General features: G+C 39.3%; 2 protein-coding genes and 1 non-coding gene across 8 annotated transcripts in view; all 3 read left to right on the top strand.

Annotated features, from left to right (window-relative positions):
• The window catches only part of gfap (glial fibrillary acidic protein), a 70,237-nt gene that overhangs the window by 1,817 nt on the left and 50,683 nt on the right, over positions 1–17,737 (top strand). The window contains exons 2-9 of one of the 2 annotated variants that reach the window (XM_085157176.1): positions 367–427; positions 526–621; positions 721–882; positions 1,055–1,180; positions 1,803–2,023; positions 2,106–2,149; positions 2,362–2,444; positions 2,886–4,586. In XM_085157176.1, coding sequence (XP_085013302.1) covers positions 367–427; positions 526–621; positions 721–882; positions 1,055–1,180; positions 1,803–2,023; positions 2,106–2,149; positions 2,362–2,444; positions 2,886–2,927 — 835 coding nt within the window. In that variant the 3' untranslated portion in view covers positions 2,928–4,586. Of the gene's footprint in view, positions 1–366; positions 428–525; positions 622–720; positions 883–1,054; positions 1,181–1,802; positions 2,024–2,105; positions 2,150–2,361; positions 2,445–2,885; positions 4,587–17,737 lie in introns of those variants that run through there. The other variant, XM_085157175.1, reaches the window with a different exon arrangement.
• The window catches only part of kcnh6a (potassium voltage-gated channel, subfamily H (eag-related), member 6a), a 27,934-nt gene continuing 19,856 nt past the window's right edge, over positions 9,660–17,737 (top strand). For 2 of the 5 annotated variants that reach the window (XM_085157094.1, XM_085157093.1), the window contains exons 1-5: positions 9,681–10,214; positions 12,968–13,198; positions 14,827–14,976; positions 15,259–15,362; positions 16,180–16,489. In XM_085157094.1, coding sequence (XP_085013220.1) covers positions 10,139–10,214; positions 12,968–13,198; positions 14,827–14,976; positions 15,259–15,362; positions 16,180–16,489 — 871 coding nt within the window. In that variant the 5' untranslated portion in view covers positions 9,681–10,138. Of the gene's footprint in view, positions 10,215–12,967; positions 13,199–14,826; positions 14,977–15,258; positions 15,363–16,179; positions 16,490–17,737 lie in introns of all 5 variants that reach the window. The other 3 variants (XM_085157091.1, XM_085157090.1, XM_085157095.1) reach the window with 2 other exon arrangements.
• trnac-gca (transfer RNA cysteine (anticodon GCA)) lies at positions 14,720–14,791 on the top strand. The gene has a single exon. It is a non-coding gene; the product is annotated as a tRNA-Cys (tRNA).

Genomic DNA, 17,737 nt, shown 5'->3' with positions numbered 1-17,737 from the left:
AAGCTGCCCTTTCAGCTGAGCCCCGCACATCCCCAGCAGCATGGGGAGCAGCGGTAAAGCTGATATCACAAATCTAATCGATGTGCTTAAATATATGTTTTTAGCACTTGCACATGATACTCTGTTAGACATAAATGAGAAACTGTAAAAAAAAATTGAAATCCTTCCACGCTTGTTTCCTTTTTGCTGAGATGTGAAGGAGTTACTCATGCACAACAAGTTAACTCAAAATAAATGGCGTGTTTATGATTTTTTTGTCTATAAAAGTATTTTGCAGAACAAAAACTGGAAAGACTGGATGTTCTATTAACCTACAAAAAACTAATTTGAGTACTTTTGGTGATTTTTCTCCTTTGTGTGACTTAGACTGCAAGATGAAATCGGGCTCCGACAGGATGCAGAAAATAATCTAAATGGCTTCAGACAGGTAATTCTGTTCCCTGAAATCATCAACTAAATAATTTAGACATTCGGTATGACTGACTATCCAACTTCATCTCTCTGTGTGCTTCATTTCTTGCATAGGATGTGGATGAGGCATCTTTAAATCGTGTTCAGCTGGAGAGGAAGATTGATGCACTGCAGGACGAGATAAACTTCTTGAAGAAAATCCATGAGGAGGTAAGAATACAACTGAAGGAATAGAAGTCACGGAGGAGAAATATTAAGGCACCAATAATTGCCACTAACCACAAGCAAATTTGGACTTCCTCCTTGCAGGAACTGCGTGAGTTACAGGAGCAGATCATGGCCCAGCAGGTCCATGTTGATCTTGATGTGTCTAAACCAGACCTGACTGCTGCTCTCAGAGACATTAGGGTCCAATATGAAAACATGGCAAGTTCGAATATGCAGGAGACTGAGGAATGGTATCGATCCAAGGTGAGAAGAATTAGCTGTCTGACATAAAACACATATTGTATATGTGTGACAATTCTTTTTGTATTTCCTGTGAAAATTTAAAATAAATGCACAAAGATAAAGATATTGTTTCACAGCTAATAAGCTAATGCACACACCACATACGAACGAGCTGTTTCACCTTTGTACACAGTTTGCTGACCTGACAGATGCAGCCAATAGAAATGCAGAAGCCCTCCGCCAGGCCAAGCAGGAAGCCAACGAATATCGTCGTCAGATCCAAGTGGTCACCTGTGACCTGGAGGCTCTTCGTGGCACAGTAAGTACACCAGATCCCGCAGATTACACAGACATTTTGAGTTCACAAATTACACTGCAGTCAGATGGACTTTTGGCAAACACACACTTTTTTGTTGTCTATAAAATAGCCTGTTTAAACTATAATGAAACAACAAGTGTGGAGCTGAAGCACTGACTTCCCAATTTTAATTTGAGATAACATTTTCTTTCCCTTTTCCACCTACTTCTGGATCATCGGGAGGCAACTCAGAAACTTGTGAATAGTCTGGTCTTGAATTGAGATTGAAGAACAATCAGTTTTCTCTTCTTTCTCTTCTACCTGAACTCAAAGTAGCCTAATAAATCTTTTGTTTTGTTAATCCTGCATCTGTACAGTACTACCAATATTAGTGGTGTAAAAAAAGCAGTTCATATAGACCAGAAACAGCAGTGGTAGATGCTGTCGAAGTAGTAAATGCAAAAGTTGTATTAGCAGGATCAGCAACAGTAGAGACAGATCGTAGTAATGGTGTAAAATTTTGCGTCAACAAGTTATCTAGGAAGAACATTAAACAAAATCTTACTTATCTACATTAAATCCTGGAGTACAGAATTTGCTCTTTCACTCCATTTATTCTGTGGTTTTCTCTCTTCTATTTAAGAATGAGTCACTGGAACGCCAACTCCGGGAAATGGAGGAGCGCTGTGCCATGGAAACAGCCGGATACCAGGATTCAGTGAGCCGACTGGAGGAGGAAATCCAGGCACTGAAAGAGGAGATGGCAAGGCACCTGCAGGAGTACCAGGATCTCCTCAATGTCAAACTGGCTCTGGATATTGAGATTGCCACATACAGGAAGCTCCTGGAGGGAGAGGAGAGCAGGTGAGTTAGAGCTTGTCTGGTCAGATTTAACTATAAATCATAGTATGTGATACAGATTTTTTTTTTGTCTCTTTTCGTCCAGGATCACGATTCCAGTTCAAAGCTTTTCCAACATGCAGTTTAGAGGTCAGTTTAAATTTTGAACCCTTTTTTTCTTCCCTTGACTGATTAAATTGTTTTTGCTGTAGAATACCAGCAGTTAAACTGGACAGTATTTATTGGTTAAAAAGAGATGAATCCTGTACCTGTACTCTAAACCAAATGTGAACAGAGGATAGTGTTTCAGCAGGTTTGGTCAGAGCTAATATCCTCTCACTCTCTCTGTGTTTTCCCCTTAGAAACTAACTTGGACACTAAAACTCCTGAGGCCCATGTGAAGAGAAGCATCCTGGTTCGAACTGTGGAGACCAGGGACGGGGAGGTATGTGGATGAACACAAAGAGCAACACTGGATCGTACAGACATAGCATACCTCACTCTCCTCACCACAAATTTATTCATTTAACTTTAATTTATCTTTTTAATCTGCACACATTTCTCATTTTCCATGGCATGTCAGTGGTCTGCAGCATATGTTCTAGGAGTCATAAGGACAAACTAACTATATTCTGCTACTGTAATCAACCAGCCACTTAGTAAACCGAGTGAATTAGTGCTTGTATAAGTCTTTCACACTGCTTCAGGACGATCTGCACATTGCACCTCTAACCCATTCCCTCTGGAGGGCAATGTTGAACTCTTCTGCAGATTTTCACAGATTCATTGTGGCTCAGTACACCTGATGCCTTGTGCAACTGATACTAAAGACCCATGAGAGATTTGTTCTTTTTGTTATTTTTAACTGAGTTTTCCCCTTTTTCAGATCATTAAGGAATCAACCACTGAACACAAAGATCTTCCTTAAAGTTTCAAGACCAGCTCATCCATATTTCCTTAGTTACTACCTGGGGATTCTGAATGTCCATTATTGGATATTACTACCATTTTTATTTGTTTGTCTCCAGACACAAAAGCTACCCCATCAAATTCACTGCATCCCTCTATTTTCCCTCCTCCATCACCTGCTTCTTTTTATTGCAACCACAATATAACCACCGATTGTACTTAGTCTCCCTTGTCAGAATTTCTCCTGAAAGATATCTCGGTGTGGCTTTGTGTACAGCTCCACCATAAACCTGAAATGTTTGCAGCCCAGTCACCTTACACCATCTTTAGATTTTTTCCAATAAAAACTAAGTAAGCTGTTTTAATTTTAACTTGAGCTGACAGGACAGATTTTTAGCACTGATTCTGATTAAATGACACAGAAGAGAATCATAGTGATTATGTTTAGCATGTAGCATGGTGGAGATTGATGTGCATGTGAAATGTGGCAAGTGAAATAAAGGAGGGAGTTGCAGATGCAGACACTTTAAATGGATTTAGGCAAGTAATGGCAGATATGTGTGTGTACTGCAGCTTTTGTCAGAGCATGTGAGTCTGAATTGTTGTTTTTTTCTTTTAACCCTTCGTTTGGTTTTATTTTGATTTTTCACTCCCTTTGTTCTAGTCTCTACTTGTGTATTACTTGTTGAATGTAAAGTATAGCACACATACATAGGTAGATACATTATATGCATTGCATTGCAATGACTGCCCAAACAAAGCTATCTCTGCTGCTCTGCGGACTTAAATCTGCACAACCAGATGGGAGTACAAATAAATGTGCAGATACAGGTCGTGAGGGAATAACTATGGCGACTTCTAGAGCGTTCATTCGCTCTATAAAAAGTGTAAGAGCTTGTCAGCATCAACATTTGTGTGGGGCCTCTAAAATGCTCTCCATCACTGTCCTTTCACTCCTCTGTCTCTTCTTTAGCATCCTCTGCCTCTTGAACACAACCTGATAAGGGCAGCGTTTTTTGACACCAGGATGCGTCATGACATGCCCACTTATCCAGTAGGATAACAGGAAAAGACAGGCAAGTTTACAGGTGTGGGTACTGACACGGCTTTTGCCCTGCAGCCTCCACCAAGTGTCAGCCAGCTCCTGTATTTTAGGCTGATAGCAGAGGAAGACACAGAGACCATGCGGTTGTTATAATAACCTCACATATAAACTGTGCTGCAGTTCTGACTTTTCCTTTTTTTTTCTTTTTGAATGGGAGGAATTTAGATTATTTTTTAACTGCTGGAAGCATAGATGGACGTCACAGTTCAAACGCTGTAATCCAAGCCCCAACTTTTGTTGAAAACCCCACAGACTGAAGCAGTGTTGACAGGACCTGCCACTAATGAGAGTGGTGCTACGCCAAAGCCGGCTGTGTCTGTACTTGTCGCCAAGGACACCATGTGTTCATGCCTAGCACCCTTTACACTGGAACTTTCACCCCCATCCCTCAGCCACTTCTCCCTTTTCCTCTAACAACACTTAGCAACTTATTTTGTTTTACTGAATGTCAAATAGAAGTTTTTGCTCCTTTGCTCTTTAGAAACCTCTGCAGGTGTGAATATAACATTAGTTTTGACCAGTGCTATGAGCTGTGATGTCATGTTAACAAAAATAAAACAATTTGTTTGCTGATCCCTCTTGTTTTTTATAAAAAAGTCTGTCCTAACAGTGTTTTCATGTGTTCATAATCATGTTCTTTTGCCTCTCATACAAGCCTGACACATTCATACAGTATATCAGCTCTCATCACTTTCAGCTGTGTTATATATCCTGACAAGAGGGCTGACAGCAGCGGACAGATATTATTCATTGTAACTGATTGTTTCTGCCCTTCAAGCAGGCTGTACCGCTGAGCAGATGGGTTCGCTTCAAGTTATGTCATGGCTCTGTGTGAGTTTCACTGTATGTATGGGCCTAGATATCATTTGTGGCCAAATATAGTATGGCTTGAGATGCATATAAACATTTCTACTGGACTGATAAACACATGATCTCAAAAAGTGAGTTTTCTACATTGTCAGAGGAGTCCTTATACGTCATTCGGGCTACAATTTGAGTTTGAGTTTTTAAAGGATAGATATTTGGATTTTTTAAAATTATTTTTTGGCTTTTGACTTTTATTTGCAGGCAGGAAAGAGAGCAGGGGAAAACACATAGCAAAGGGCCACAGACTCGACACTAGGCCACTCCATGTCTCAAACTACTCGTCAGGTGTTAAAATATAGACTTTTTTGCTCCTGAAATTATTCCTCTTATTGATACTGGCCACTAGTCACTAATTTCATTTAAAGTTTTAATGAAAGCTTAAAGACTTTTTTAGGGATTATTTTTGCGCATATTCACTGTTTTTGATTTTTTAAGACTTTGGTCAGTTTTAAAGATACAAAACTATATAAACTTCAGATTTTTTTTAAAATTTATTTTTATTTTTATCTATTTATTTATTCATTGCACAGGATGGGGGCGTTTAATTTTTTATCACTTTTTCTTTTTTAATCTCCAAACTGTTATGGAAGGATTTATTTTAGTAAGCAAAGCATGTTTTGATGTACCAACAATGGGAATAAGAGTACTGTTGTAAGACAATTTAAAAACAAAAAACAAAAAAAAAATCTTTGATTTACTCTTTTTAAGGAGTTGTAACAGGCTCTGAATCTGGTCTGTTAACCAACAGTTACTGAAATGGGTCAAGCTTGAGCTGCACTCCAGTGGGTGTTTTTAGTTATAGAGTTCAAACTATACTTCGAACTTAAAGGATTTTCTTTGCCTTAAATAAGGATTAACAAAAGCAGCTAAAAGGATGAAAAGACCAAGTAATAAAAGACTTTAGATGTGATTCATTTGTTCTCCCTACTCTTGTTTGTCTTATGGTTTTGTCTGTCAAATTTATCAAGAAGTAAACTGTCTCGAAATGGTGAAAAAAAAAACATGTCTAAGTATGATTTGTTAAAGCAAACATTTGAGTAAATGAAGTAAATACAATGCTTTTCAATACCTAACATGGTAAATTCAAAAAAGCTGACTGGTTTCACGGTTTTCCTCCTAAATTTAGAAAAACGTCACACTGGCATTAGTGGGGAGTTCTTTTTATTTTCTTATCAGGTGAGTGGAACATGTGTATTAACTCTATAATGCCCTTTGTATCATATTTGATAGGTGAATTTCTGAGACCTCTATCTCATCAACAAAATCAATACTTGCCATAATTTTAAAATGTTATGGACAAAACTCTTTTTTTTGTCTAAAATTAACATTGTTGTTAACAAGAAGTTGCCAAAAAAGCCCAATGTTTCAAATGCAATACAAAAAATATATAATAAATATATAATTAAAATATATCATACACAACATGATACAGCAAAAGAAAAATTGTGGATTTTGCTATAAAGGTTAATAAACATCAATCAGAATTTTCTGGCTATTTTTTATGGGTCGGGTCTTACAGGGTTAAAGTATGATCCAGTAACCGTCTGTAAGCACAGCATGTGTCTGTTTTGTCCAGCTTTTATCAGAAGAATGGAGGTTCTCAGGTCTTAACTGAAGACAACCCTGAGCTGAAGGAATTCCAAGCAGATAAAACTCTCAGGCAGTTGGCCCCGTTTCCCATCTAGTGCTTTTCTACAAGGTTGGGAAGGTACAAAGGGTTACAGAGACGTGCATTTTTTAGGCTTATGTTTTTACGGTGGATGTGAGGTAGCAACAGCTGTCATGCATGCATATGTTATGTACAGAAGTCACAAATGCACACAGTGCCAACACCTTTTTTTGAACTATGTAAATCCGAATATCAAGAGAAAAAATAAACCTCTGAAATTTATTATTTTTTCCAGGGAATTCTATGTTTCTCTAATAGATTCTGCAGAGAAACTCAACTGAAAGAAGCCAACTAAATCTTGCAGGTGAATTACAGAGAGGATTTATCGACACCATTTAGACAAACAATTTGGATTAGCTTGTTCTAGCCTCTCAGTTGTTAGGATTTGCTGCAAAATATGGTTCGAGTCACACGGACGACAGCAGAGACTCTCACAGCAGCCGTTTTTTTTTTTTTGCCCAACAACAGGTGAGTCAAAATGATAGAATTACGGCCACGGGAGATACTGTCATGAAAATTTTAAAGTGTGTATCTGAGATCAAAATGAAGGTTGAGTTCAAAGGCTTGTCTGATCCCACCTACAAACACTAAGTAAAGGGCACCTTTACTAGAGGAGGCAGATGGTGCCTTACTTTACACTCCTGTCCCACATGTCTGTTAATTTGTAACTTAACCCACTTTTGTATCATTGGCATACCATCTGGTATTATCTAGACATTTAAAGCTCAAACAACAAATCAAATTACTATGCAAATACATTTAAAAAAAATTATACTTGGATGTTCCAGAAGATATTCAGGAAAGTTAGATATTACACAAGCACCTAGATGCAAAACTAAACCAAAACTTTTCACCTAATTTTACATATTCCTAATTGTTTTTGTTTTTTTAAGACAAAAATAAGACAATCAAATCACACTGGAGTGGTGATAATAGATGTTCATTGATTGATTGATTGATTGATTGATTGATTGATTGATTGATTGATTGATTGATTGATTGATTGGTAATTTATTTCAACATGTGAACAATATACAAGTACATTTAGAAAAGAAAATAAGAAAAAAAATACTGTACAAATTACATACAAAAAAATTATTAATTTACATGTTGAAAGGGAGTGGGAAGAAGTAAACACTTATTTAATCCCACCCCTTTGCCATAAATTATCAGTTAATATTTAGTCAGCTTCCTTACTGATATAATTTGTAATAAAAACAGTGAACAGATTTCTGATATACTATATACTATAATATCACATCATGAGTTGTTTTGTTTTGTTTTTTTGTTTTTTTTTAAATAGAGACATTCACTTAATTTCAATAAGATTATTTCCTCATAGAGGAAATAATCAGGGTGATGGCGAATCAGGGCAAATTCACATGCATAGCCGAGAGTTCCAGTCAAGGCTCTTTGTCTTTCATTGCCCTCTTTAGTGCACATTCCTGTGTGAGAGCCCTTTGGTGGCTCTCACACCACAGGGTCATGGGGAGGCATGTCTGCTCCTTGGTTAATTTTAGCCCTCATTTCATCAAGGCCGTTGAGACAAAACACAGAGCCACTACCTCAACCCGTCTAGTGAAAGGTGAACCGTCTGATCTCCTAACACCTTTTTCTGTCTAGGTTTCAGTGAACACGTGTCTTTGGACAAAGTGGAAGGATGACTTCTTAAACACATTTGTCTGCTGGCAGCTCAAAGGGTCATGAGTGGCTTCCTGGTGGGTTTCTGTCACATTGTTTGAGTTTTTTCATGGTGAAGATTAGAATAACATATTTACATGGACTCTGAAGGTTCAAAAACCATTTTTACTAGTGGTGGACATTAAATATAACTCAGCCCTGTTCAGCCTGCTTTGTCTGTAAAACTCTTTTGTGTTTTTTTTTTTTTCAAACAAAATGTGCACAGTGTGTGAGTTTGAAAAAGGCAGCTGCAGCCTGCAGGTGACCTTTAACTAGGTACACAATAGAAAGTCTGGCCAGGATGTCTGCTCCGTCTCGGAAGACACTGCCAGTGCCAGGTGATCGTGTCCTTGCTGCTCCAATTTGAAGTTAAGGATAGGATTGAGGCCTATAAGACTAAAGCCCAGGCAAGAACTCACAATATGAAAGCTAAACCCCATCTAGCTTTTCATTTAGTCAAACTTGAATTTTTCATTTTTGCAACTCAAATCAAGTCACACTGTTTGAGTCTGCATCCTCACGTCTGGCTGTGGCACAATAAAATCCAGACTGAAAGTTTCCAGTCTCACAGTCTCAGGCTTGTTAAACACAAAGTAATCTATCTTCTCAGTTTACGACCATGTTTTGAATCCCTTTTTCTTTTTTTAGTTTTGACAGTTACATTTTTTCTGCAGTGGCACTTGAGCGTGTATAATTCATTTCCCCCACAGAAGTCCTGAATTACTTTCACCTACAAACTTAAAATGTGCTTTCTGAACAATTTAAAAAGGGATAAAAAAAAAAACTCTCACAGAGGCACATGTAAACACAAACAAATGAGTGCACTTTTAAGATTACCATCACTAGTTTAATATAATACTTCAGAGGTGCAATGGCAGCCACAGAGTAAGAGGATGCTGCTATTTTCAGCACAGTCTTCAGATGTAGGGTGAAGCAGAATAGACTGCTGTGGGTCTGCACTCTATCATTGTCAAATCACTGTCGAGCTATCCACAATGCCATAAATAGATAATGTCAGTATATGCATTTCAAAATAAAACATTACTTCAATGAGAAACAAAGTACAAACAGCTATTAGATAAAAGATATGTAGCGCCTAAGGAATAAGGTACCAGAAATGTAGAAGAAATAATTAACATCATTACAAAACGTGGTCTGGACAGCCAACCTTGGATATCCAGGATTATTAATAACCAAATTCTTCATAATTTTTCTTCACAAATATCTTCTAACCTGACTGACAGTACAAGTCATCAGTGATACTAATGAGTAATGTTATGGGATCTCTTCCCTGATTTAAAATTCCATACCGTATGTCTTCTAAGATATATCTAATATATATGTAGAGAGACTTATATACTTAGATATACATAACTGATGCTTCCGCTGTCTTCTGCCTTCACGCTGCTGATGGGCGACAGGGGGTGGTGCAAGGGGAGTGGGTTGGGATCGGGCTAATGGGAGCTTCTTCACTGCCATCCTTATCGCGCATTGTCCAAAACTTGAGGGAGAAAGCAGCGGTTATAAAGCAACGAACGGATTCTGCGCTCTGCAGCTTTTGTTCACAACTTGTCCCACAACAGGTAACCTCACTAAGGAAAAGACTTTCGAATCGGTTTCATACATTTTTTGTTGTATCCTACTCTACTTTTTACCCCCACGTTATCAGCGTGCAACAGCCTGCATCTGCTATTGCCCTGGCAACCAGCCCTCCTCTCCATCATTCTCCGGCGCTTCACCCCTCACCATCAGCGGCAGGCTCCGAGGGAAGCCAAAATCTGCTGCTTACGCTCGCCCTCCAAGAGGAAGCGGACCCTTTTGTTCACTGGCGTCACTTCAAATCTCTTTGTTTTGTTTTTTTTACTTATCTAAGGTTCATGTGTCGGAAGTGTTTTCTCTCAGCATCAAAATGCCCGTGAGACGCGGTCATGTTGCGCTCCAGAACACTTACTTGGATACTATCATCAGGAAATTCGACGAGCAAAGTAAGTGCACATGAAATTAGTTTCAGTTATGCGTCTGTGCTGCTGTTGAGGTCCGAACAAAGGGTGTGATATTTAGATTCCAAACATTTTACAAAATACATATTTAGTTTTCCCATTTTAAACATTTGAGCTGTTTTTTGCTGCGATGGTTTAGCTCGCAAATGCTTTAAATAAATCCGAAAGAGATGGCAGAGACGGGGAACTCTAATTTACGCTGAATTAATTACATCCTCTATTTTAAAAGGGATAACCGTGCTCTTTGTCTATGGGAAAAGTGTTTCTGACAGCTAGTTCATCAGTAGGAGCTGTAGCCTGTATTTATTTCAGAGCTGTTAGTGTATCCAGTTAAATCTTGTTGGTATAGTTTTGTTTGCTTTATTTTTCACACGTCTGTGTTTGTTTGTCGGTCAGTCTCATTGCTTGAACAGATGGTAGAAGGACAGGCTTTTTATATTATAATAAATTAACACATCTTATCTTATCTGTATCAGTAATGCTGACAGAACCCAGCTGCTGCTTTTATGTTTGCGGGGTTATTGCACCTGCATGTGAGTTTGTTTGTGAGAGCTCACCTTATGACTTACATTGTGTTCCATTAGCTCACATGTTCCACTGGCTGGAAGAAGAGACCACCTCTCACTTATTGGAGAGGAAAAAAATCCCTATCCCTGAAACCACTAAGGCCTCTGATAGAACACATATGTTGCTGTCTTCTTTTGACCATTATTTGTATCCAGATTTACCTTCATCCATTTTCGGTACTTAACACTTATTACATGAGCCTGTAAATCTTTGTTAATGCTACTTTAGTTTAAAAACAAAAACACCGAAAGACACCATGCTACATTATATCTCATGTGCAATAATCAGTACATTTCCTCGCCACTAGCAGCGTGTTGACACAGGACTGAAAATAACCCTGCCATCCTGATTAGATACTGACCATACATGGAGAAATAGTTTGATTGCTGACAACTCTCAGTTTGTGTTAGTATAATCAGCTCTAGGACCAGTAATGCTTGAATCTCCAATATCCCCTAAGAAACCCGTATTATGTAATGCCTCTACTGTATCCCAAAAAGGTGTATGTGTGTGCACGCGCAGTCACATACACGTGCACGATAAGGTGAGTGCACGTGCCACAGTGGTGCTGCTTAGCAACGGTGTGACGATCAGTGTTTTTGCTTTGAGCCCCAGATAATGACTTTGGACAGAATGTGCTTTTCCACTCTAAGAGCTCACCCGTTTATATTAAAAAGAGGGGCCAAGAGAAGAGTCCCCTGCTCTCATCTGTGTGGGCAGGAAACAGCTGTTTAACCCAGTTTCACCAGTAATAAAAAGGCCAATGAGAGGCGACAGAGGTTATGTATGTACTTTTCATTCAGATCGTTCAACTCCTCCATTAGCAGCCTTCGAACAAAACTGCCCCAATTCCCTCCATGCAGCATTTTTGGGACAGTGGGTGTTTCCGTTGCCACGAACAGTATCATTCATTTCATCGGTACTAGGCACTGAAGGACATATGAGCTTGGAGTTACTGTTGGGGATGTTTCTGAAAGCAGGGTGACTCTGAGAGACTCAGAATCAAAGCTCTGACTGACCAGGAAGAACCATTATTGTTGTAACTGACACTGTACAGCCACAGTGTTTCCCCCATGATGAAAGATCACTGATGGTGGTGGTCAACGCCCCAGTGAGTGTCATTAGCTGATGAGAAGTCCAGCAGCTACCATGCAGTTAGAGATTTTATCTCAACTTTAATGGCATTATTTTATTTTATTATTTTGTCGCACTGTCACATGTTTATCTTATTATGAAATGTAAAATGATCTTAATATTGTGTTTTCATGAACAAAACTATGTCAAATGTAGGCTAAGTGTTACATTCACCTTCTTAAAAGACAGACTGGCAACATTTTTAATACAAATCAAAGTTGGTGGCAAAAATATCAACTGTACAGTGATTGTACTTTTAATATTGTTTACCACTGTTAACATATGAAAACTATTTGATAAACAATGTAAATCTGGAAATGTAATATTTTTACTGTTTAGGTAGCCTTGCTAAACAAATAAAATATATTCATAGGCAAGTGGCTGATACCAATGTAATGATGTAATTAAAAAATGTCAGATACACAGGCTCCAGAACCCGTAGATTCCCATAAGTTACCTGGCGCCATGTGCTATACTCCAAATACCCTTATGCTGAAGTGCCCACCTGCTCCTTTTCAATCCCCTGGGAGGAATTGTGACGCTAATAACATTAGCACCATGGAAAAGTAGACTTCATTAGTTCCACTTCAGCTGATTGTCATGCCTAGAGGAGGAAGAACAGACTTTGTGGGCCGTGAAGTCAATGCGTATCCACAACAGTCAGCACTTCAGCATCTTTAAATCAAATTAAATCTTAAACAGTGTAAACAGTTTAATTGTCAGCATTAACAAACTATCTCTTTCAATCTTTCAGTGTCAGGCATACATGCAAACACTGGAATCAGGCGTCATTACCCTCTGTGAAGTGAAAGGCTAATTTAGTTGGTGAGATAGTCATGGCTAAGCTTAATTTATAAACTTCTCTATGCAGTATATTAGTTCTCCTTTAATGAGCAGAAAGTTTATTAATATTTATAAGCAAGAAATTGGCTTTGTCAGTGTTGCTTCTAACCCAGCTTTAATGGGCGGTCGTTGTACTGCCACATGGATATCTTGCCTTTATAAATTGTCAACTGACACTGTGTTCCTCCCTTCAGATCGCAAGTTTATTATTGCCAATGCCCAGATGAAGAACTGTGGCATCATCTACTGCAATGAAGGCTTCTGCCAGATGTTTGGTTTTACCAGAGCAGAGATCATGCAGCAGCCCTGTACCTGCCAGTTCTTGGTGGGTCCTGGCACAATGAAGAGTTCCCTGGCCCAGCTGGGACAGGCCCTGCTTGGGTCTGAGGAGCGCAAAGTGGAGATCCTGTACTACTCTAAGGAAGGTAAGACACACGAAAAACAAAAACAAGACAACGGAGCTGGAGGAAAAATGACTGGATTAAGCTTATAGCTCGAGACCTTATGAAGAGAGTCCTCTGGCTGTCACAAGATTTGGCCTGCTGACAGCTTGATTGTTATCAGAACAGTCCAAATAATCCTCCATATGTTCAACTAGTTTATCCTTTATCTTCTGACAAGAAACCTTGTTACAGAGATCTTAATCCAGAATGTTACCTCAGTCCACCAGCCATTCGATTGGATCTGTTTTAAAACATCTTTCCTGCTTTCCAAGACTAGTCCTTTCATTTTGATAATTCATCATGATAAATGTCTGGATCTGATGCACAAAGATGATTTTCATGTGAATAATTTTTGCAATCAAAACAAGTAGATAGTAAAAGATCGTCTCCCTTTAAGTTTGTGTAGTTCAGGAGATTCTTTATTCATCTCAGACCACTATGTTTGGCAGGTATCCGCGTTTAGCTGCTATCTTTTGCTGGACTCCCATTGATCTTGCGAATCCGTCACCATGGCCAGATTATGCTTTTATATTTAGGCTTTAAATCACTTGCCATGTTTTCGAGTCACCAACCCAGCGAGACCAGGCAGGCAGACTCAGCATCTTAATCACTTCTTCAAACCTGCTTTTTTTGGTGTATTCTTAATTCATACTTGCGCGTATTCTCATCAGTCCTATGCATGATTCTCTGCACGTCGTTTACTTTTATTTTTAAAGTTTAATTTCCTGTTTATTCCAAGTTATTTGGGATGCCAGTGACACACTGTCCTCTGCCGAGGTCTGTGTTTAACCTCCGTCATCTCTTTTTCTTTATCATCTTTTTCTGGCACAAAGGAATTGAGGTAGACACACATGAGTGAGCATGAGTTAGACAATGACAGTTACCGACTATAAACCATACATTTACTGTCTACATTTATACATGGACATTCATAGTACATGTCTGTTATAACTTTTGCCATTTGGGCATGAGGAGCGCAGTTTAGAGTGCTGTTGTCATGGGAATGGGATTGTGTGCCAGATCAAATCCACTAAGCATCCATTTGTTTTGTTCCCCTGCTTCCCACTGTGCTCCCAGGCTGAACAGACTGGGAAAAAAAATCTGAACATGTGATTGCAATGTGATTCAGAACAAGACTACAGTGCTCACAGGCCGATTTTTTTCTTAACCTCCAAACAAAATCTCTGTTCAAGGTCTTTCAGGGTGAATGTATGAATGGAAGTGAATGCATGCACTGTGTGTGTGTTTGTCCGTTCTGCCCTCTCTCCCGTTTCTATTTTTGGAGCTCACTGATTGTGAAGTGAAGTCAGACCTGACAGAAGTATTGCTCATTTAGCCTTTTTTTTTTTTTAGCTTCCACACTTTTTGAAACGATTCCTTTCCTTCTTTCTCCTTTGCTCATATTGCTTTCTCCTGTGTGACCTCCCTTAGAAACATAACCTCGTTAAACTAGGCCAGCCTTCAGCTGATCACATTTTAGAAATAACTTCTGGGTTACCAACAGGGGGTATAGCTCAGTGGTAGAGCATTTGACTGCAGATCAAGAGGTCCCTGGTTCAAGTCCGGGTGCCCCCTGTATAACTGCTGTTTCTTACCTTTTGTGTCAATAGGGACCTGCAGACCCTGCCTTGTGGGAATCGTTCCAGTAAAAAATGAAGAAGGCCTTGTGATCATGTTCATCCTTGACTTCCAGGAGCTCATCGATCCCTCCCACAAGAAGACTGCTCTCAGGCAGAGAATCACCCAAGGATGGGCCTATTGTAAAGCCTTTCACACTGCACACTGCATGTTTTGTTTGTGTTTCACATTTATAGAAGCTAAACATTTTTCTGTCTTTCTCTTTTCCTGTGAATTCTGCAACTGTAAATATAAATCAGAAATTAATATGTGTAATTAGTCTTGATTTTCTCATCATATTGGTCAGAATGTGCACTACTGTCTTATCTTAGCAGAAAAGTTGGATATTTTAAAGCAGAAAAGTTGAATTGAATACATTTGGAATTTCGATAACAAGTGAGCTGAAGATGAAGTTTTCTCTTTAGGCCAGAATCGCAGGCTGAAGATGAGGCTGCCGGTGCTGCGATCCATGCGACGACCTTCACTCTCAAAAGATCAGTTTGAAGGAGTGGTAGTAGACTACCTGCAGGTGAATAACACATGCATGCAGTGCAGTCCATTTGCATGAATGCATGCTTTGCATTTTGCTGGAGTACATAAACACATCTGGCAGTGGAAAAAAAATCTGTACAAAGATAATACGTCACACTGTGACTCCTAGGCATGACATTTGCAATGATACAATTTTAAAACTTACTGACATATTATGCCTGCAATGCCTCTACTGTTCTTCAATCATGCATGAAGAGCACTAATCAAAATGTTCTACACACTATAGTAACAACAAAGTCTTTGATTTGCCTTTCAAGTGCTGTATAAACAATTTTAGTTTTATATGCAGTTCTAATAGTTAAATACGAACCACCTTAAATAGCAGAGAGATGTTTTTGAAGCAGAAGTTCTTGTTTCTCAGCCCAAAAAGACACCAAATGGAAGAATGAGGAGGAAAAGCAACTGGTCTGTTCACCTTTCTCTCCTTAGAATTTTCCTTTACTTGTGTTTAGAGTTCTCTCTTTTGATGAATGGCACCTTGTATGAAAGTATTTCCTGCCAGTATCCTTACCTGACACTGGAACTGTACTGAATCAGATAAATTGACATGTTGGGACTGTTTTACATTTACGTGCTGGCAGGGAGGTGACATTCCTCTCTGTTTCAGAACAGCATTTGTGAAGTGTGAAATATGACAACGTTTTTAAGAAAACATTTAGAAGAGAAAAAAAGCATTTTAAGCCAAAAACCAGCAGATATGGTGTGTAATTATTTGTTTGAACTATAAAGAGACGCATGGCCTTCATTTCCATAATATTCAAAGTAGCTTGTGCCTTATTGCCCTTCTTTGACAGCCAAACAGCGAGGAAGTCCCTCTGAAAGAGTTTCGGATCCCATCTAAGGAAAGCTGTATGCAGTCTGAGACGGAGGCTCTGATAGAACAGGACATGGATCCCCCATCGCCGGCAGCTCAGCCGTCCACCAAACGACGCTCCCTTCTGACAGATCGACTGGACCCCATGCATGCCTTCCCCCGAGGGACATTACCTCGAAGTTGCTCGAGGGACAGTGTTAGGAGCCTCCGACGTGCTTCGTCACTGGATGACATCGATGGCATGAGGGCAGAATGGAACAGTCGGCCTGGAGACGCCCGGACTAACAGCAGTGAGTGTCTGATGGGGCATCTCAGAGGGAAACTAAAGCTGTGAATAAAATATAGAATTAGTACGAGTATCATCAGGTTATCGTTGGTGTATTTGTGTCTCAAAGAAACTATGAAGTCTTTACAATGCATATTTTTTTATGATGTTAGTGGAATTTAATGTGTGTTTAACATTTTTTCACATTAACCTTCTGACAGGAATATAAAGCAGCATCCTAATAAATTAAATCACACAAAGCACTTTTCACAGCTGGTTTCTCTGACTCTGACTCAGAAAATGACACAGAATTCAGTTCAAATTTTTTTCTTCATTAGCCTTTTATTCTGTTAAAAAAAACCTGCTTTGAGACATAAATTTGCCTTTGTTATTATTGCCACTTTGGTTTGCATACAAACAAACACTTTCACTGTGAGATCTGCTGGAAGGTTTGCTGGTATTAAAGGGATCTCTAACAGGTCGTGTCTATTATTTGCTATTTTAGGATACAGTAGGATCTCAGACGTGAAACAATCTTGCAGTGGTGGCAAACATGTTGACAGATGAGGTCAGGCAGGATGTTCACAGATGACATTGTGATCTGTAGAAAAAGTAATGGCGGGAGAAGCAAGACAGAATACATGTGTGTGAATAAGAGGGAGACAGATGTACCAGTGAAGATGCAAGGAGCAAGTGAGTTTAAATACATGGGGTCAAACATCCAAAGCAGCAGACAGTGGACAAGAGAGTAGAAGAAGAGAGAGCAGGCAGGGTGGAGCAGGTGGAGAAAATAGTCAAAGGTGATTTGTGACAGAGGATGTTAGCAAGGTTCACGCGATGGTAGTGAGAAATGCTGTGATGTGTGGTTTGAAGATGGTGAGACTAACAACAGACAGAAGGTGAAGCTGGAGGTGGCAGAGCTGAAAATGTTAAGAATTTTATTGGGAGTGAGCAGAAAGGACAGGATTAGAAATGGGTACAGCAGAAGAACATCTCAGGTTGAGTGTTTTTGGAAAACCTAATTAAAGAGGCAAGACTGAGATGATCTGAATATGTGAAAAGAATGGTTAGGGGAGGAAGAGGAGGGTTATGTATTGGACAAAGGATGTTGTATATGGAGTTACCAGGCAGGAGGAAAGGGTTAAGACAACAGAAATGATTCATGGATGTCATTAAAGAGGACATGGAGGCAGATGATCAGCTGTAGCAACCCCTAAAGGGAGCAGCTGAAAGAAGAAAAGGAAGTTTATATCAGATTAGAAAGTGAGGTGAC

Source organism: Neolamprologus multifasciatus, chromosome 4 (assembly GCF_963576455.1).
Source record: "Neolamprologus multifasciatus chromosome 4, fNeoMul1.2, whole genome shotgun sequence".
NCBI classification, from domain to species: domain Eukaryota; kingdom Metazoa; phylum Chordata; class Actinopteri; order Cichliformes; family Cichlidae; genus Neolamprologus; species Neolamprologus multifasciatus.
This window is presented reverse-complemented; position numbering and strand designations above follow the sequence as displayed.